Here is a 21,666-nt window from a genome sequence, read left to right as displayed (position 1 = left end):
GGCTGGCTCTCTGGTCAGCGAAGCCCTCCCAGGCCCGCCCTTCGCCTTGTCCGCCCCGCCCCTGGGCTGCCCTCAGCGCAGCCTGATTGCACTTGCGGCCTTGCTGCGCTAGCCCAGGCGGAACACGGGGAGCAAAGCCGTACAAATATAGAAGGCCGCGGGGTCCACCTAGTCCGGGCCATGTCTGGCTGTCCCACTCCAGACGGCGACTGTTGCTCGCGGCGATGCGGCGCACAGGTAGGGGCGGGGCCGCCGGTGCCCTTTATTCTGGGGAGGCTGGACGCCCGTGGGGCGCAGCAGCGTGGTGGGGCCGGGCCGGACGTATCCCCACGCGATCCCTGCGCACCGCCACCTCCGCTCCGCGTGCCGACGTGACGCCAAGTCCCGGGGCGGTGTGTCCCCGGGACTAGGATCTCCTACGGCGACAGCTGGGCACCAAACGTTGACAAAAGAAAAAATAAGGATCGGAGCGTTTGATGTGTGAGTTTTAAAGCAAGGCAGGAAGGCAGGTGAAACAAGAAACCCTGAAGCCCTGGAGTGGACCTGGAGTTGAGACTGCGAGCCCTGATACCTAGTAGTCTGTACGCCCTGAGCATCTGGACGGTTGGTACGCAGCAGGCACTGGGAAACGTTCGCCTGGATGGAGCTGTGCCTCAGTAGCCAGCACTTTTCCTCTGAGCAGTTTAGGTTGATTATCATAGAAACGATTCTTCCTCAAGCTTAGGTCAAAGGAAAGTCCACCCTCAGGCTGCTTACACTTGTACCAACACTTGATGGAACATCTACTTGCTCCGCGGTACCGTGGTGGTTAAGAGAGATGGCCTAGAGTCTAGAGGAAAACTAGACAAGCAATTTTAATACAATATGAGAAACCCAGCTTAAGAGGCCGGGGTAAAAATTAGCCCCCTTATTCCTCTCCCGTTGTTCTTTCTTAGGGCTGAAGGTCTCAATTAAATAATAAAATACAAGAGATTCTTATTGTGACATACTTGTTGTGGGAGAGGATGAAATTTGTTTCTTTCCAGGTTCTTTTTCTGGCTGGTCTAATAATGAAATCAATATGAGAAAGTAATAAGAGAAAATAACCAAATTTAATTACATAAGTACGTATGGGAACCACACATACATGAAAGATCGGGGGACCCCACATACATGAGAGGTTCAGAGACAGAAAGGTGAAATGAGGTATGTAGAACATTCTGAGCCAAGGATGAGGTAAAATGCCTTGGGGAGGAAGGTCCTTAGGATGATATGAAAAGCAGACGTTCAGTAATTAGAAGTGTGCCTTGCCCTATAGATAGGTCATGAAAAGTTATTTCTGGTAATAACTCTTATGGACAAGTCTCCAAATTTAAATTCTTTAAGGGAGCGGTAAAAGTTTCTCCTGAGTCCACAGGGTCTCTGTTGCCTTCAGTTCAAGATAATTAACATGCCAAAGTAGCACATCTTGGGCAGGGGGGACCTGTTCTGAGCCCCTTCAAGTATTTTGATGTCCTCTGCAGCTAGCCCCTGAGCACCTCACAGCAGTCCTCTGGGGAGCTTCCATTCACATTCCCCTAAGTGGCTATCCTAAAATCTGACCATCTTCCCTCATCCTCTACCCCAGGCCTGTTTCACAGATGACCCTGCCTCCAAAATAGCAAAGAAAATGGAAGCCAGTAGGTGTCAACTCTTTCTTCCCACCTACATCATAATGGAAAAGGTTAAGGACTAGAAATCTCGAATCAGACTGCCTGGGTTCAAATCTTGCTTCTCTCCCTGGGTGGTCTTGGACAAATTAACCTTTCTTAGTGTAATATATTTAATAATAAGGATTAAGTAAAATAAAGTCCATAGAAAGCCTTTAGAATAGTGCCTGACACAAAGTAAGCGCTCAAGAGATGATAGCTATTCTTGATATCAATTGTATTACATATTACTTGTACCTTGACTCTTCCTCCTGTCTAAGGTAAATAAAATACTTCCCCTGGTTTTCTAATTCCAGCTTCTGTCTCCACAAAGACTGACCTATTAGTTAGGCCTTTGCGCTCCTATACCTTTAATCTCCCTATTCCCTAATTTTACCTCCTGACATGTGAAAGAAAACTATTAACCAGTTTTCCCTTTTATTTCCCTATCCAGCTCTTCATAACAACACTATTGAAAGAGTCCTTAGAATGCTCGGCCTCTAAGTTTCATTCCCTTCTTAACCCACTTCAATCTGGCTTCCATACCCAGTCTCTTGCAACAGGTTTACTTAAAGTTATAGTTGACATTTACAAATAGAGTTGGCCTAGCAAAACCCCAACCCGAGATGAACCCTACTGTCCATCCTCTTTGTAATTGCACAGTGCAGCTAAACGTTGCTAGAGAAAATTATACAACTGTGCCCCGTGGCCTCACTTCATATTCAAAATTTCAACCTCAAATTGGCACTTAACACTGCCCAACAACCCTCCTGTGTTTCCCTAGTACGTAGTTCACTGTCCTGCGCCCGGAGATGACGAGTTGGTACCTTTTATTATCTTTTCAAAGCTCTCATACTCTGTCCCCACACTCTGACTCATCTGATGACTCTATTTATACTTAAGGGAATAGGAATCATTAAATATGAACTTCCTCACTTTCAGACCACAAGACCCCGCAGATCTGCCTAAACTTGAGCCCATGTTATTTCACAAAATGGAAGACGCTAATCCTTCCACCTGTGCTCAGGATCCATCCCCTCACCTCCCGAAGTTGCTTCTCTCCCTCTCCGTGTCTCTCTTACCGTGAATCAATTCCCTTTCTGGCAGGACTGTTCTCATCAGCATGACTTTCAAGCCCCTATCTGGCCCCTGCTTATAGGCTACCACTCAACACTTGTCACTGCTCTAGCCAACTGGTCTTTATTCCTTCAGCGCCGCAAGCACTTTCTCACTCTGGGGCTTTCCCAGCTGCTCTTTCCTCTGCCTGGAGTGCTTGCCTCTCCCCAGCACAACTGCTTGTGCACACACACTCCTTCATTACATACTGTTTTTGTCACATCTGTTAGGCTTTAAAGGTCACCTGCTCTGAGAGGCCTTCCTTAACCACCGTAATCAGAGTCGATCTCTGCTATTTTTCTCCTAAGTCCGCTGGGTGTTTTTTTCCCACTTATTACAATTAATTTTATATTTTTCTGTTCACTTTATAAAAACTACCCCCTACAGTGTAAATTCCTTTAGAGCCATGACTTGGTCTTGTTCACGGCTGAATTTCCAGGAAGTGCTTTGCCAATAGTCAGTACTCAATAAATATTGATGACTCACATGCCAGTGAATGGCGTCACTATCCACATAGCTACCCAGCTAACCTAACACTTGGAAGTCCTTAAAGCCTTCCACTTCATTTTCTCACCCAAAGTTCATCCTTTTTTTTTTAACTTCTAAAATAGCTTTCGAATCCATCACCACCGTCACTCCCTTGCACAGCCTTCTTACTGGCCTGGTCTTTTACTTCCGTGGTCACCACCCTTCATCCTCTTCTCCCCACTGCCACTGTAGAAATGTTCCAGAAACAAGATCTGATCATGTCGTCTTCTATTTAAAACTGCTCAATGGTTTTCAGTCATCTATGAAGTCCAAACTCTTGTGCCTGGCATGAAAGAGTCTCTATACTCTGCCTCCCTTTCCCCTCCAGCTCTAAGAACCTAATTTATAACCTGTTCTAACTACTGAGAGTTCTCTCTGAAATGCCCTTTGTCCTCTTAACCTACCTGGCATATTACCACTGTCCTTCATGAAGGCAGCTCAGCCATCCCCTCCTCTATGAAGTTTTCTCAACTCCTGCTCCCTCCCACCTGTAGCTTCTGCCCCTGTAATGCCCTGGACTGTCTTGTATTACACATTGCTTTGTCGTTTCATAACTGTTAACTTGTTTACTAGATTATGAGATTCTCCAGGATAAGGATTTCATTCATTTCTTCAGGGCCTTCAGTATAAGTTGATGAATGAATGAATTCTCATAATAAATACCAAAAGAAAGGTACACAGAGCAAATGCCGTGGCACAGTTCAAGGAAAGAGTGATCAGTTCCTGCTGTGATTGAGAAAAGGAATCACAGGTGAAGTGGGCAGAGAGCCTGGTGTAAAGGCTGACAAGCAGGAGTTTGACAGCTACAGTTGGGACCATTGGACATGCAGATGAACAATAGCCGTGCAAAGAAACAAAGTGTATTCTTGGCTGGCCAGGAAATATGTCTTAGTCACCTATTGCTGCATAACCAGTATCCCGAAACTTAAGCTTAAAACAAACATTTATTGTCTCACACAGTTTCTGAGGATGAGGAATCCTGGAGAGTTGAGCTCCAGGTTCTGGCTCAGGGTCTCTCATGAGCTGGCGGTCAAGCTGTCAGCTGGAGCTCCACTTACCTCAAGACTTGACTGTAGCTGGAGTGAGCTTCCAGTGCACCCACAGAGTTGTTGGCAGGCCTCCACCCCTCACTGATGGTTGGCCACAGGCTCAGTTCTTCACCTCATGGCCTTCTGCATTGGCTATCGGGACATCTTGAGCAGCTGGCTTTCCCTGGACCAAGTGATCTGAGAGAGAGAACAACCAAGATGGAAGCTTTCGTCTTGTAGCCCAATCTCAAAAGTGACCTACTGTCACTTCTACAATAGTCTGTTGGTCATACAGACCAACCCCGGTACAGTGTGGGAAGGGACTGTATACCCTGGTGTGAACACAAGGGGATGGTTAAGAGCCATCCCGGTGGTTGACATCCACTACTAGGTTGAGTAGAATTGGAAGACTTACGTAAAAACGTGAAAGAAAATATTTGAAAAATTATGGCAAGAAAACAGGACTTAACAGACCAAGGAGGTGGTATTTGGGCATATGATGTTGGGCATAATAATTCTATTATGGTAGCTGGAGAAGAAGAAGGAGGAATTGTAGGCAAGGAGACCAAATAGGAAAAGATAACATTAACCCTCCCCCAAATGTCAGTCTCTGAAAGTTTTTACTCGACTTCTGCAAGATAACAAAATAAGGACAGTGAAAACGTTAATTTTACAAAGTTAATTGCATTCAAAAGGTTACCTTTTATTCTGAGATTATCCTTCTTACTCTTTTTATGTTAAAAATGTACTTTATTTTTTGAAGAAGGCAATAGTAGTTAAATATAATTAATGTTGTAACTTGGCAAACTTATGTAAGTCTCTAAAATTTAAAGAAAAAAAACAACAACAAAAACTTCTGGTCATCAAATTCAGAAGTCTGCGAATCACTTATCCAGATGATTAATATAAGGAAACTGATACCCAGAAAGGGTCACTGACTTTCCTTAGGATCTTCCGATTTCTAGGTAGTGCTTGACTAATAATGAAGTGTGGTGAAAGGAGAACGGAGAATTAGGCCTTTGAGTAGAGGTGAAGTTACAAAAAAAAAAAAAAACCAATATGCACAGAGAGGAAAGTGAAACGGATGTACAGAAAGAAACAGAAAACAGACAGATTAAATGCTGACGGCTTTGCTATGTCTGCATCCAGTCCCTTCCTGAGGCCAGTGTCAGGAAAAATTGTGAAAGACTGAAATGAGCAAAAAAACCTACTAGGTGTCTGGGGACTATCTTTGAACTATTTCACCACTCTGTAAATTGTGGAATACGGACAGTAATGCAGATGAATATTGTTCATAAAAATGCAAGTTGTGTTATGGAGATTCACCTATTGCTGCCTGGTGGATATTGTCCAGTTTTACATTATTTGTAAATCCAGGATTCTTGATTACTTATATGGGTGTGTGTGTGTTTTGAATTCTCTTTGGAACCAGTTGTAACGTATTTCTGGTTCCCTCATTAATTGATGGGTTAAATAATATCTTTGACACATGGTAATTTTATATTTGTATTAAAATCCAGGAACACCTCTGTCTGAGCAATACATGCCTCTATTATGCCTAAACTGAAAGAAAAGGTAGAGGAAGAGATTAGAGCCATGGTTGATCATGAGTAGGTATCTCACTGACAAGTGAGGCTGATTTCCTTAAAAAGTAGCTGAAAAATTGGAAAAATAAAGTACCAATTCAAAAACTTTTTAAACTTTAATGTTTTTATTATATACTGTATACAAAATACTGTATACTGGTATCCGGTTCTCCATCACTTAACTTGTAGTAGAATCTCGACTGTAAACAGTTGATTGTAACCCATCTTTAGATAACATCTTTCAAAATTCTTATTCTAATTGAAAACGAGATGCAACAATAATAGACAAGTAATGTTATTGACATTCACAGGAATTATCATTCGTAACTAAATGCTAACTAAACCTTTACTTTCTGTCAATTCTTATTAAAAATATCTATTCGGATTTTTACTCTGGACAATGTAAATGACTGGATTTTTACCACATATGTCTCTATTGGTTCCCGCTGCTAAGTGATTATTTTTCTTGAAATTGTAATTTTGTGGGTTTGAATGCTTGAATGAAATTTTGTTAGCAATGGCCGCCTTACCACTGTTATTTCTGTAGCATGAAGCTGACTAATTGCTACAATACCTCAGTACTGGAAAAGACAAAAAGGGCAAAGGGAGACCCATAATAACAGACCATTTTCTATAATGCTTACAACTTGCTGTGCAAATTGATGGTTTTAAGGATTGGAAAACTGCAGGAGTCTTCTCATTAGCTGTACTTTAATATATAATTAAATATCATTTATAGCCCTAGGAAAGGAAATAGCAAATTATACAGGGTACGGATAACTTGGGTGGATTTTGTAAGAACAGATATCAGAAAAACCACCATAGCTTTACCATTAACTTTAATTCAAGAATTTTGATTCTTTAAAATGGGAAGGAAAACTGACATTGTGTCACGCATTGTGCTAGCTGCTTTATATCCATTATATCTCATTTTAATCCTCATAATGTTCACATTTTATGGGTAAGTAAACTGAGACCCAAAGTCATGTAAACAAAAAATGAGGTAGTAATGTATTTCACTTTATGTCCATTAACTCCTAAGCCTGTGTTGAATCAGAACTTTAAAAAATTTCCATGTTCCCATGTTCTTAATTTTATATTTTGAAGTCTACTCCATCAAATTATCATTTGTAATACTTAAAATGCATATGTCAGATATTAACAGTGAATTTGGAAAAACACCATAATTTCAGAAATCCAGTCAAGTAGCTGAAAATTCAGTCTGTTCAATAATAATCCGTCTTTGGACTTAGATATTTTTCCCCCTTTACCCAGTGCCAAGATTTATATGGGCAAGCTTCCTTGCTGTGCTTTTCTGCCCACTGGGTGTATTTCTCCTGGAGGGTGTAGTCCCTTGGAATCTCAAGCTATGTAGGGATTTGCTATTGGATGCCCCATTTTGAGCACACCCTAGTTTTATCTCGTGTTTCTAGTGGCTTGCACAGCTATCAGAATTGAAGCTCCAGGTTATCAGAGTTTTGGAAATACGTTCGGGGAAATGATGGAGTTGGAGCACACTTCCCTTCCAAGCACCTTACTCATTACTTTTATGGCCCCTGTGAGATGTTACTTTCTTGACAGCTCAGCAGATTTATTCAGCATTTTCAGTTGTTTCCATCCTGGCAAAAATGGAATTCATGGTATTTATTGTTTTTGTTTTCATTAATTTTAACTTTAAAAAAGAAAGGAAAACCTTTTTATTCTAAACAAGTAATTTAGAGTTATATAAAAATAAGGCTCTTATTTTAAATATACTTACTGTGCTGATGATTTCACGATATACATATATAAATAATGAATCATGTTGCACACCTCAAACTAAAATAGTGTTCTATGCCATTTTTACCTCAATAAAAATAAATAAATAAGGCTTGATGTTTATCCCACTATATATGGTGGTTTAATACACCATATATGTGTTCCTGTACACACACATTTTTATAGAAATGGCCCAGGAAGTATTAATTGATTGTTTCTGAGTGAGTGCTTTCTATGTTATTTTCTTGACTTTATATTCCATAATGACTATATATTGTTTCTGTAATAAGAGAAAACGATACATTCATTTTGAGAAAAAGACATTTTTAGAATAAAAAAAATTGAATCAACACACAAAATATGAACTAGCTATCATAGTATATCATATATATCATGCCTTAATTGAATGAGAGGTTTTTGTGTAAATAAATTTACTGGATGACAAGCATGTTCCATAAAGCACCAGATTCTATTTTATTTCAGCCATTTCAATAGAGACTGTGTAATACATACCAGGCATTTCCCCACTTTGTTGTTGCAGCCTGTTCGATTGTGTTGGACTGTATGGCCCTATACTGAATAATTCCAGGTTGCCAAATAACACAGTAGATCCACTTTCTAAACATTAAAAACAAAGTATGTTTTATAATAGTTTCCTCCCTCACAGTACTCTCTATGGTAGATTTTCTTAAGCTTCCTCAAATTGGCTTCATAGAGATGTCAGCTAGAATAATCACTTGATAAAATGTGTTTTTAAAACCATTGTCTTTTTAAGGACAAGGAACATCCAAGATACCTGATTCCAGAGCTTTGCAAACTGTTCTACCATTTGGGCTGGGTCACTGGGACTGGAGGAGGCATTAGCTTGAAGCATGGGTAAGTTTCTGGCTGGTTTCATTTCCAGGAATTCTCCACACAGGGCCTAGCATGCATGATGTCCAAAAAACAACTGAGGCACAGTTTTATGTGATACTGAAGGTATTTCATTTCTACTTGGAGAAATAGGTATTTGCATAACGGAGTGGAACAAGTGTATGGAAGTTGCAGATATAATAAAACCTAAGGATTTAAGAGCCGCAATTTCTAATCAGAATAACTTGGTCCTCAGCCTTTGGAGTACTAGCGTTAAACAACATGCTGCCAAATGTGTTCATACCTATGTCTGGAATTGTGAGGGGTTCCCTGTAGGTAGACAGGATTTGTTTCAAAGGTTCACATACATATTTTAAAGTCACTTAACTACACATTACTAGCCATCAGAAATCCTGAAAATTACATTGTATTGAGTCAAAGGAAAAGCAATATGACTCTCTATGCACGTGTGTCATTATTAATGGACATAGCATTTGCTGGTCCCTGTTGCTCAGAGGACAAAGCAACAGGTACTGGGCTTGAAACGGAAGGAATGAATAGTATTTACTGGTTCATTAGATTTATTCAGTGTCTTTCCTCCAAATGGATGAAGAAATAAGTAGCTTACAAGTGAAAGCAGAGATTGTGGAATTTCATTCTCTCAAGTGTTTTTCCTCTTGAAATGTTTTTGGAATATTATTGTCCAGAGGCTGATGTAAACTGAGGGGCTTGATTTATTTCTTTATCCTAATTCACTTTCTTTAACAAAAACTGGGTTACTACAATATTCATATAATATTGAGTATATATATATAGTGATGCCCCGAAGGACGCTGTATTGTGTAAAAGGAAATGGAATATAAAAAAAAACACCAACATTTGGAACAAAAGGAATTTTCGGGCATACCGCAGAATAATGCCATTGTAATTTCATCTGCTTCAAATCACCAAGTAACTCAGGAAATATTAACTGAAATGTGGGAAATGACAGGAGGAGCCTTAGTTAACATCTGTCACAATTATGTGTACAGGGATGCACTGAGTCTGGAAAGGTCACATTCCATGTGGTACCTTGTCCACCCATCCATGGCTCTCTTCTCTTACCATCAACCCAGTACTAATGTGTCAACTCAGCATTTTGCAGGATTTCATGTTATTTTGCCAAAATTTTTAAGTTGACCTGTTTCCAGCAAACTCCTATGAAAACCATATTTGTTGTTGTTTTGAATCCATTTAAGAGTTGAGTCCCAGTATTGGTTTCTCAGCTGTTTTATTTATAGTAAGTCATATTCTAAACATTGCCTTTAGTTAACTTTTTGTTTGCACGTGCAGAAATAGTTTGTGTATGTACAAAATACAACTTCCTACCAAACTGAGTTTAAATAACCATTTTTAACTGGCTCTTTAAAAAAGAAAAGAAAAAGCAGCAAAGCTAAAACTAGAACGCAGATAAGGGGCCATTGCAGATCTCAAGAGGGAATTTTTTTAATCATAAAGACATAAAATACTATGTTATTTCTAAAAGAATTTTACTAATCTATATACTGAAATGTGTGTGGTCACCCCAAAACACCACTTGTCACCTTCTAAATTAAATGACTTGTACTGCACTACAATCAATTTACAGGACAGTTGCATCGTGCGTGTAAAATGCTTTTTCCTTAGATTCTTAATGGGTAAGGAGCGCCTCCTGGAGGTCACAGGTGGAAACAGCCACAATTTTAGGGCACTGTATTTGGAATCTTATTAAATTGGTGTTTTACACAGTAAAGTGGGTAACTTGTAGTAAAATGTTGAATTTTTTTCTCTAATATTTAAATGAGTTCATAAGCCCACGTCAACTACTTTATCAGCAATATTATTCTCATGTTATTAGTGAAAGTTTGGTTTTCTTTGATGCTTAGAGCAAATAAATTTGTAATGAAGTAGAAACCCCATAGATTAATTATGTTTCCAGAATAATAGTGACAATAAACTCTTCAGGAATATAAAATTATTTACTGATTCCCAGGTTTGGCTGATATCATTTCAGCTTATGTTACTAATGTGTGGTACCGAAAGACGTATATAAGAGAGCGTTAAGTCACATATAAGAGTTAAATCAGAAGGAGGAAATGGAGGACCAAGAAAATGACAGTGATCAAGGCAATTCTAGGATACTTAGCAGGTCCCTGCCATTTACATTTAGCATTTCCTGTTTTACAGTGTAATATTCTTATGTGTTAGAGATGCTAATCCCCTTGCATGCTATTAGAATTAAAGTTAATAAACCCGTATCATAGACAAGATAATTAAGGCATATTAAGATTTAAGTGATTTTTTTTTTAAATGACTAGACAGTAAATGAAAATAGATGTATTCTGAACTCTTGGGTTTTGTCCAGGGCTTACCACATAGTGAAAGAGCAGGGAGAATAGAGAAATAAGTTCCAAAACTTAATACCTTGAAATTCAAAATGCTTTTTGTTTGTGGCTTACAGCACCAAGTAAATACTTCACTTTTAGTCTTTGGCGTGTTTCCCTCCTGGAATAAAAGCTCTGTCATTTTTTTTTTTTTTTTTTTTTCAGAGACCTCCTTCTTTGTAGGTATAAATATATATTTTTAAAACCTATTTTCCTAATCTTTTAATTACCCAAAGTTGATCAAAGTCTAAACTAATTTCCATTTTACAAAGGCAGTAATAAAGCAGATTTGGAGTACCAAATTACTTGAGTAAACTGAATAAATACCCTGGATTTTCCTTCTTTGTAGATGGATTTTATTTACTAGCAGACTGTTTTGTACTTTATTTGGGTCTGTTCCCAGGACTGCATAAATTTCTCCCACGTAAGAAGACTTACAAGTCCACTTACCAGGGGAGGTGATTGGACTACGTACCATACACGATTCTAGAGTTTCTTCCATATTACACCAGGACAAAAGATGTGGAGCCCTGGTATTGGTAAAACGCCCTTTATAACAGTATGATTCCCTACCGAGTCCCACTGGTTCTAGAGGAATGCCACTCTATGGTTTTCTTATGCAACAGAACTCAAAAGCGCTAGCCACTTTGTGAAAACAAATGCTTGAATGTTACTTACTGTGCTTTGGATTTCACTCCCATTATCAGGTCCAGCATTTATTTTCTAGACCTCAATTTACCACTGCACCCTTAAAGGAACTTTTATTTCACCTAACATTTTTGTCAGTTCCAAGTCTATAGGTTTATTAGTGACCCCAAGTTTGATAGCTTGGTTCGCTACAGGCTGCCATCGTCATTTTCACTATGAAGCAGTTAATATTTACTCAGTGGCAGAAGCTGGAGCCTGCATGCACACGCACTTCCTTCCTTTATCTACGTGGGCAGCTCTTTAATGCCCTCTGGCAGCAACTGAAACTGATGAATGAGCCAAAGGACTTTTGTTGAGGGTGGAGAGAATTTAGAGACGATTTTGAAATTGATTTCCAAATCAAATTTCAGAGCACCTTGTGGTGGAGTATAACACGACATTCTGTAGATGGAGATCTCCAGATGTAGCCATTCTTTTTATATTTTTAACTTTTTGTAATTGTTTTAGGTTTATTAACCAGTATTTTCACAAGATAGATGTGTTTTTTCAAACAGGAAGCGTACCGTTCCACCCCAAAAGTAGCCTAGTGTTAATGCTGTAATGATTTAATAAACTGTCCAGCAGAGGTCTCTAAACTTCATGTTTTCTAATAAGAACATTTAAAACACTAAAATTAAACCTGCCTGAGTCCTGGCAAGACAGATACCTACACATACTTCTAGTGAGCGTATTTCCCCCTGATTGGAATAACTGTATTCCATATATACTAGGATAAACTCTGCTTACTCATACTTAACGATTCATGCTAAAAACTTGTGTTTTCAGATTTTATTTCTCCTAACCAGATAAAAGCGTGGTTACCAATGCTTTTGCCCTATAAACAGAAATAAAGAAATATATATGAAAACATAGAAGGCAACAGCAACTATCAACATTTTACTGTATCATCAGTATTACAAAGGCGTTCAAGTATTTGGTATTCTTTCTATAGCCAGTACCATTAATTAAATCAAGCAGCTCCTCGTATGACTTGATTTGTAAAGAACATTAATGATTGGACTGCAAGGATATATTTTTCTCTGTGCAGAAGCAGAACATTAGAGTGAAATAAATACCAATTTCCGTATTTTGTGTTCCCAGCAATGAAATCTACATTGCTCCTTCAGGAGTGCAAAAGGAACGGATTCGGGTACGGTAAAGAGAGCCTTCTTAACCCCAAATGTCTTTCTTCTCTACTTGACTATTGTTTTGTGAAATGGAATTAATTTTAAAAGAAATACTAGTTTTGAAGGGTAGTTATATTGTGACCATTTTAATAACTAATCAACAAACATTTTTTGAGTAATTGTTAACATTTTTTTTAAGGTAGTAAGTATCCTCTATGCATCCAGTATGTTTTGAATTCTCATTTAACCTCTAGAGGACAAAATTGAATAGTGCAATTTTGATTCATAATAAAAGGGGATTATAACTTTGCCAACGTTATTTATTATAACGCCAACTTTATCAGGCTAGTAGGGTAATCAGACTTCTGGTCTCAAATGGACCAAACTGACTCCTATTTAATAATAGCGAATCTATTTCAATTTATTTCAAAATTTTGAGAAGACTCGTTCTGTATTAATGCTAGAATAATACTGAAAATCTAGTTAAAACAAACACATAATACTTAACTTCTATCTAATTAATAAAATGCTTCATTAATAAAACATTGGTAACAGACCCTGTAGTTTGTAGTTTGTAATAAACCCTGGCAAATGAAATGTATAAGTCAGAAATACGCATGCATTACTGGGAAAAACCAGATCCACAGGTTTTTCCCAGTAATGGATATGTATTTCTGACTTATACATTTCATTTGCCAGGGTTTCTGAGTGCCAGTTAACTTTCTCAGGGGATAAGAAAATTTTGCTCTATATATTTCCTCTTGTATTATGAAATGTGAAAAAAAATGTAACACCCATCTTAGAATGGTGATTTCTTTCCGTAGTCTCTCTGAAGTATAGTTATGAAATTACAGGGCAAAGTTGAGAAGCTAAATTGATGAAATGACAGCAGTGTCATTATATACATGTTAAATTTTCCATGTCAATTTTTTCTTCAAATTGTAAAGGAAAATACTTTAGCTCTCTTGAAAATATTTTTATTAGTAGAAAACATTATTCTCAAAATGGCTAAAAAATTTTGAGAGAGAAACTATAATGATATGAATATTTAAAATATGAGTTGAACATATGTACATATATATTATCACTCTCTGTGTGTGTGAGTGTATATATATATATATATATATATATATATATATATATGTATATATATGTATATATGAAAAGGGGACATTTCTAATTGATATTGTATAAGCCTTGTTTTCTTGTCTGCCTTCTATAAATAGCCGGAAGACATGTTTGTTTGTGACATCAATGAACAGGACATAAGTGGACCTCCACCCTCTAAGAAGTTAAAAAAAAGCCAGTGTACTCCTCTTTTTATGAATGCTTACACCATGAGAGGTAGGCAGAAAATATATTCGACACAAAGAATATTTGCCGAGTAGGCGCTCCTAAACAATAATTATTATTGTTGTTAACATTTCTTGGATACCTACTACGTACAAGAACTTTACATACGTTAACCTATTGAGTCCTCACATCGTCCTGTGTGGAAGGTCCATTTAACATAGGAGAGGACAGAGCCCTGGGAAGAGACTCCCAAACTAAACAGCTGGTGAGTACAGGGGCCAGAATTCCAACCTAGGTCAGTCTGACTCCATTCAGATTGCCAAAGTCACTGACTATGTTTACAATCAGATCCTGCTCTAAGTTTAGAGTTATACCTCTGGGAACTTGTAGTAGAAGAAGTAAATCACTTTACAGATGAGGGAGAATCATGGCCTTTTCTTCACTTCAGTGGGAGGGGTCCTCTCTTTTTGAAAAATTGACGGTGTGATAAAAAGTAGGCGTCTTAATTCCCAGGAATTGTGGGAGAAAACCAGCCTGGAAAGGTTGAACCTAGGAGGCAATGTGAAAATAGAAAGTGTAACTGAAGTACTGGCTCAGCCATAGCAATAAAGTCATTAGCAGCATGCTTTATTATAGCCACTGAATGAAATCAATATTGAGTAAGTAATCATGCTGTGTTCTGTTCCAGGAAATTATCAGTGACTGCTGAAAATGATAAAACTTCAGGAACAGATTCTAATAGCACGAAGGACCTTTCCCAGCATAAAGCTAAATAAATTTCCAATTGCAAAAAGAGCCATTACTGAATTTTATAGCATACAAATCCTTTTTAGGTAAACTCATTACATCTAGACCTTAAAATCCCTACCATCCCTCATGCTACCAAGATATGGTCTGCGCTCTGAAGCCTGACTTGGTAATTAAGGGTCAGACTGACCTGGGTTCAAATTCAGGTTCTGCCACTACTGCCTGTGGACCATGGACAAGTTATTTAACATCTCTGAGCTTCTATTGACCATTGAATGAGGGAGGTAGAATTACCTCTAAGATTGCTGAGATGATGCAAAGAGATAACATACATAAAGGGGGTTTGCCCAGTGCCTGGCACATAGGAATCCCTAAGTAAGTGGTAGTAGTAGTTTGATTATGGTCTCCATGATTATTATCGCTGTACGTCAGACCATCTAAAAGATATTTCATGGGCACGTGTAAAGTATTGTGAAGTGTCCTGATGCTGGATAAAGTTTCATTTTTTAGCTTTCCAACTCTATTAGTATTTCTCTCTTCATACCTCCCTCCTACCAACTGCCAATTGCTTATTCCATGCCAAGAAAAACAAGTCCATAACCATATATAAATATGTGTGTGTGTATTTTTTTTTCCTTTAAAAGGTATAATTTAGTTTTCTCTGAGCATGTGGCTTTTTTCTTCCTCCTCCAGGAGCAGGCGCAGTGATTCATACCCACTCTAAAGCTGCTGTCATGGCCACCCTTCTCTTTCCAGGACGGGAGTTTAAAATTACACATCAAGAGATGATAAAAGGAATAAGGAAATGTACCTCGGGAGGGTATTATAGGTATTGTTTTTTTCTGTTTTTGCTTAAATCATTTGAAAAGTATTTTTCCTTCTTCTGATAAACAGACTACTGGTTTTTTTAATGCATTTAGTGGACTGTTGTGGGATCTAAGCTAAATAAGACCCCACCTAATTTTATACTTCGATCTGTTCTCAGTGACACAACTCAGATGCCTCCCCTCTTCCTCCCCCACTCTCACCCCAGCCTTGGTAAATCATTAGCAACATAAATAATGAAATGTTTGCCAGAGCAAAATGAAAAAACCTTGGCTGAGACATCTATAGCAATGGAAAGATTATGTCTGTGTATTAAAGCACCCAAAGAACAAGAGCTCCCCACCTTCACTTTGTCTGAAGGAAGTTTCAGACCTGACTAAAGTTTTTACTTCATTTTGATTTAAGTTAGTATTTCTAGAATATTTTCATATTTGTAAAAGTTTTATCATTATTTCAGTTTAAGTAGATATCTATATTTTTATAATTTTTTCTTTGTGGAAAGTGGCATAGATAGTATACAACAAAGGTCTGGATAAAATCCAATAAATCCACCAGCCCACAAAGAAGCAGTAATTATTCATCAATCTAGACGATAGCGATGTGAAGAAACATGTTCTCGGTGCTCAGGTACAAGCGAAGCATTTCATTTGAATGTATTGGCATTCTTACTCCTGAGTCTTCTCCCTTCCTGATTTCCTAAAGGGCCTTGTTTAGAGGAAAAGGGTGCCAGTTTTTGTAAAGTGTTCTTACAGCAGTGTCTTACTGCATGTAATAGAATGGACATGTTTAAACTAGCGTGCTGAGAATTAATTTGATTTGATTATAGTTAATATTTATCGTGTGCCTAAAGCATTCCTCAGTCCTGTGAAATACCCATTTACAAAAGTTAAATATTTATATTATGAAAGAGGACATCGTAAAGAAAGTATAGTCCCATATTGCCTTTTCCACATCTGGGCCTTGAAGGAAAGGCATTATGTCTGATACCAATTTCATCAGCATTTGATTGCTTTGGTGAAAAAATAAAAATAGCTCAGAAGAACATGTAAAAGGACGGGTAGAGAAACAGCACAGGAGAGAGCTTTGGAATTTTGTGAGCTAAAAAGGACATGAATGAAAACATGTCATGTCTTATGCATTGTAATTTATACATTTGGTATATTATTTTGAATGTTTCAGAATTTGAAAAATACAACCTATTTTGAGATGTCCTTTGAGATTCTGTTTGAGCCTGGCTGGGAAATCAGTAATAGAGTCATTATTATAGCTCAGGAGCAGTGATGTCTTATCAGAGTTTGGGGAGAATCTTGAGTCCAGTTTTCAAAAGAAGGGATAGTAAAGGCTGGATGAAGTAAGAAAGGAGTGTTTTGATATTCTCTATTTTATTTTTTTAAGTCCATCTTCAGAAAAAAAACACCTTTTGAATGCTTAATTCTTATCAGAGGAAGTTACCATATTTAAATATAATTGTCCTCCGTTTTGGAAGCAACGTGCATATAGTAGAGTGAAAAGAACGCTGTTCGATGGCCAAAGGACTATCCTGGCTCTGTTCCTCATTTAACTTTTTAGTGTCCTATCTGTAAAATGGGTAGCTTGAATTGAATTAGCTTTCAGGTCTTATTTTCCTGTGAAATTATTTTGCCACTTGAAAATATGTCTGACTAGTCATTATATGTTGAGGAAAATATAAGTTTGTGGTTCTCCTGGCCAGTATGAGGACAGATTTGGGATTAGCCATTCATTCCTTCCATATTTAAGAATACTTTATAATTATCTCTATTTTAATTAAGTGAAATAATGAGCAACTCCATACGTTAATGGTAATGGTTGGCCAAGTTACACATGACAGCTACTTAGCCTGTACCTGCCCTAAAGTAGTAATTTCTGATAATACTTCAGCTAGAATTTTTGGGGTGTTGGTTTAGCTATTACAGAGGGAGTGAAAAAGCAGATATTATATTACCGAGGCAAGAGATTGTCCTGTATAAAGGAAAACATGTCTGAGTTTTGACGGGTTATAAATAACCTCAGGGATAGACTTAATCTTTACCAGTAATTAAGTGTTTTGCTTGAATGTTATTACATGAACAAAAAGGAACACACATATTCTGATTTTATCACATATATTTACTAAAACTGTTGGAAATAAAAGAAGTTCTAAAGACACACATTTAAGAATGTTCTGAAAATATTATCATACCTTTAATAGTTATCTCCAGAGGTTTCTTGCTATCCCAGTGCCACAAATCACCCCTGTATTTATTTACTTGACCTTTGTGGTCCTGCAGAGATAAAGTAAAATGATTTTGTATCATTGGAAAATTCCTTCTTAATTAGTAGTTCAATTGTTAATCCTTCCTACAGTTCTGATTCTGAGACACATCATTTCCCATCTCCTGCTAAAAATATGATTGTCTCCGCTTCAAGGAAATACTTGTATGATCTTGATAATTTCTTTGTTAGGTTTTGGTATCCTGTACAGATTTCTGCCACTTATACTTAGGATTAGAATAATGCCTGCCAAATTCCCAAGCGTCTTTTGGTACAGATATTTGTTCAAGATACACAGAATAACATGCAACATCTTGTTCACAATTTAGAGTACTTTCCAGATATAAAGAGAATGTCTGGTTGCTTGAAAAAATTATAAATTTTACCAATGTATACTTTTATTTGTTTTCATGGGGAAAAAATGGCTTGTTTATCTTGTAGATATGATGATGTGTTGGTGGTACCCATTATTGAGAATACACCGGAGGAGAAAGACCTCAAAGAACGAATGGCTCGTGCAATGAATGAATACCCAGACTCCTGTGCGGTACTGGTCAGACGTCATGGAGTCTATGTCTGGGGAGAAACATGGGAGAAGGCTAAAACCATGTAAGTTTAAATCAGAGAACATTTGGGACAAGTCACCACACTCTAAATGTAAAAGATTGAAATATGTCTTATGATTGTTAGTGAAGTGTGATTTTTTGTGTGTGTTATTGGTCAGATTGGTTTAAATTTAAATGGTTTGTCATTACTATTTCTAGATATTTGACTTGTATTGGGTATTCAGTAATTAAGAAACATTTATTGGATAAGCTATTATTTGGCAAGATGCTATGCACTTTGATACAAAGAAAATATTCATTATAAGGTCTAGTTCTGGGAGGTTAAGGCCGAAGGGAATATAAAGCTAACCGAAGTTATGTAATGATTTGTTACCTTTATTTCAAAAAGTGACACATAGTAAAAAATTTAAATTTATGTTAGTAGTATATTTTAAACTCCCTCATATATAATACGGTTGCATGATTCAATAGGATTCCATTCCATGTTTTAACAATATTGGGGGGAAAGTAAGAAATTTTGGCCTACAATTGAGAAAAAGAATGTGCTAAGAACAGCATTAACTTAATGGGGAGGAGAAATGTAATTATTAGAGAACTCTGTTTCACTAAACACCTTTAGTTCTTTTTGCTTTTTCCTTCTTAGGTGTGAGTGTTACGACTATTTGTTTGATATTGCTGTATCAATGAAGAAAGTAGGACTGGATCCTACACAGCTTCCAGTTGGAGAAAATGGAATTGCATAAGCCAAATGGGAGTTTATATACAGAGACAAAGCTTATCTTAATTATTATTATTATACTTAAATGAAACTTGACTGTATTTTTAAATGAATTGAAAATTTCCGTGATGCCATTAAGTTGCCACTAAATGCTCTACAGATGATCACCCTGAATCTCATCTGATATTGGCTGACGTTTGCTTCAATTCTCGTAATTTTAAACGACACTGCAGTGGAATAAAATTTTATAATGAATATTTTTATGTTTATTTAAAAATTCATAACAGCAACATATTTCCCTTTAAATGAATTCCCTTTTTAGCATACACTCCCAGAGGAATTCCTCTTACTCTTCAGAGTTGCTGGTGATCCTAGAATTCATTGAAAAATTTCCGCTTAATTATGGAATGAGCACGTCCTTGTTCTTGCCAAAACTAGTGATCCGTTCCCTCTATTTTATGTGACTTTACAGGAGCATTAGTAGTGATTACTCACTCCTTGAAACATGTTCCTCTAGGCTTCTGTGACACCAGATTCATGCTTCTCTGCTTGCCTCATCGCTCACTTTTATGATTCTCTTGACTATTTCTCTATCAGACTTCTAAACGTTGGAGGGCCTCAGGGGTCTCCATCGGTACCCAGGCTCTTCATCTTTTTTTCCTAGGCACTTTCATGCAGTGCCATAGCTTTAAATATTATCTATATACTGATGACTCATAGTGTTTTATCTCTAGCCCAGACCTCTTCTACATTCCACACTTATCTGCCCACCTCCTGTCACCATTTGGATGTCTAATTGCTATCTTAAACCTAACAGCCCAAAACAATGCTATTGATTTTTCTTCCCTATAAGTCATTACCCTCCCCCAACTCCCAAACCTTTTCTAGATGCTTCTGCCAAAAACCTCCCTGAGACAGACGTCTCTCACTACAACCAAGAAAAATGCCTGACACATTGTAAACAATAAATACCTGTTTTCTGGGTTCTTGATGGAGGTTGTTCCACAGAGGGAAAATAGTTTGGGTCACTTCTGCTTCACCTCATTTTTAAAATGGAGATAATGAATGAGATAAAGTATGTGAAACGATAAACCACAGTACTTGACCTGTAGTCGGTCTTTGATATATATTAATTACCCTCCTTTCTATAAGTCTCATTTAATCCTCCTAAGAGTGTTTTGAGGCAGGTACAATTTTAGATGAGATAAGTTCACTTTTTTCAATGAGGAAATTGAAGCTCAGATAGGAATAATAAATATGTAGAATTTAAGAGAAAGTACGTAAAGGTCTCACCACAGTGTGTCATATACTAAGAATGAGGTCCAACTCTGGACTTCCTTTCCTAAACACCCTCGCTTCGTTATCTGCAAGGTAATTGTCATACAAGTCAGTCATATCAACTGTACTATAGCACTTCTCCGATCGTATGTTTCTTCACCACTGGAAATGCAGAAAAGATTTGCAAAGCCTGAAATCAAGGTAGGGGAATAGCTGGTGGAAGTCTAGCTACTACTTTTTTTTTTATGTAAAGGAGAGTATGATCCCTACCAGGTGATTGCTAGGAGCTGGGGTCTAAAGGTGAATCCAGATCCAGCTTGGGGAGGGCTGGCTTATTCTCCGTGTCTGGCTCATGGCTGTTCAGTGCATATTTGTGGAAAGGGGCAGTGGGCATTCTTCACACACCCTTGTGACTGTTGTTCTCTCAATTATTCCTTCTTTAAATAAGAGGAGAAGGGTTGGTTGTGAATGAAGAATTAAACTGGTAAGAGATCTAGATCAAACACTTTTATTTCATTAAGTACATTCCACTCTCAGATTAAATAAGGGATTAACATATTTTAGTTAAGAGTCTGTCATTTGTTTCACAAATGATATTAGAGCCATTTGGTCCCACCCAGCTCTCTTTTATGAGAGGTACCTCAAAATAATCTAGTTCCCCAGAGTGTCCCAATTCAGAAAGGCAATCATAATCTTAAGGAAAATTTCATCTTGTATTTCAATTTGCTCAAGTGCTTTTGATAAAGAAAACTGCCACGTCTCATCAGCAATTCTAGTCAAGGTGGTCAGATATGGGGCTGGTAACAATGATAGCACTTTTCGAGAAGCAATTCTTCCACCTTGATGCTTTAAAGCAGGACTACAAGAGAAAGAGAATTTGGTTTTCATTCCATCGATCTGTAATCTATAATCAGTGAATCATCACTTTTTTTTTTTAAGTAGTGAAAAAGCAGTTTATTAGAAGAAAAAATTACACTTCAAAGAAACAGAAGCAGGTCCCGGCAGAAAGCAGTGGCTCAAGGGCCATTATTAATGGTACAATACACTCCAGAGTTTGGAGTGAGCCCCAAGGAAGGGCAAGGCAAAAGGGCAAAGGCCCAGGGGTGGCATTACTAGGAGAAAAAAGTACGTTCCAAAGGGTTTAGAGCGGGCCCCCAAGGAAAAGCTCAAAAAGGCCGAATCATCACATTTTAGAGGATAATGACTGAAATAGGTAT

The 21,666-nt window shown here is 37.7% G+C and overlaps 2 protein-coding genes across 2 annotated transcripts in view; one reads left to right on the top strand and one right to left on the bottom strand.

Annotated features, from left to right (window-relative positions):
• The window catches only part of PDHX (pyruvate dehydrogenase complex component X), a 61,772-nt gene extending 61,387 nt beyond the window's left edge, over positions 1-385 (bottom strand). Inside the window, exon 1 of the mRNA XM_074336201.1 lies at positions 169-385. The gene's annotated coding sequence lies outside the window, so the exon portion shown is untranslated. The remainder of the gene's footprint in view (positions 1-168) is intronic.
• APIP (APAF1 interacting protein) lies at positions 49-19,426 on the top strand. The gene is made up of 7 exons (XM_019738603.2): positions 49-237; positions 8,459-8,559; positions 12,726-12,774; positions 13,978-14,095; positions 15,485-15,620; positions 18,329-18,496; positions 19,097-19,426. Exons 1-7 carry the CDS (start codon positions 181-183, stop codon positions 19,194-19,196), a joined length of 729 nt encoding a protein of 242 aa, XP_019594162.1. The 5' UTR covers positions 49-180; the 3' UTR covers positions 19,197-19,426.
• Positions 19,427-21,666: the final 2,240 nt, after the last annotated feature.

The sequence above is a fragment of the Rhinolophus sinicus genome, linkage group LG06 (genome assembly GCF_036562045.2).
Source record: "Rhinolophus sinicus isolate RSC01 linkage group LG06, ASM3656204v1, whole genome shotgun sequence".
Classification (NCBI taxonomy): domain Eukaryota; kingdom Metazoa; phylum Chordata; class Mammalia; order Chiroptera; family Rhinolophidae; genus Rhinolophus; species Rhinolophus sinicus.
The sequence above is the reverse complement of the archived record's forward strand: the minus strand, read 5'-3'. Positions and strand labels throughout refer to the sequence as shown.

Excerpts from the sequence above, each read along its gene's own strand:
- APIP (XM_019738603.2), top strand. The coding sequence starts at position 181 with ATGTCTGGCTGTCCCACTCCAGACGGCGACTGTTGCTCGCGGCGATGC. Across the intron at positions 14,096-15,484 it reads GAATGCTTACACCATGAGAG|GAGCAGGCGCAGTGATTCAT; the intron begins GTAGGCAGAAAA and ends TTCCTCCTCCAG. Across the intron at positions 18,497-19,096 it reads TGGGAGAAGGCTAAAACCAT|GTGTGAGTGTTACGACTATT; the intron begins GTAAGTTTAAAT and ends TTTCCTTCTTAG.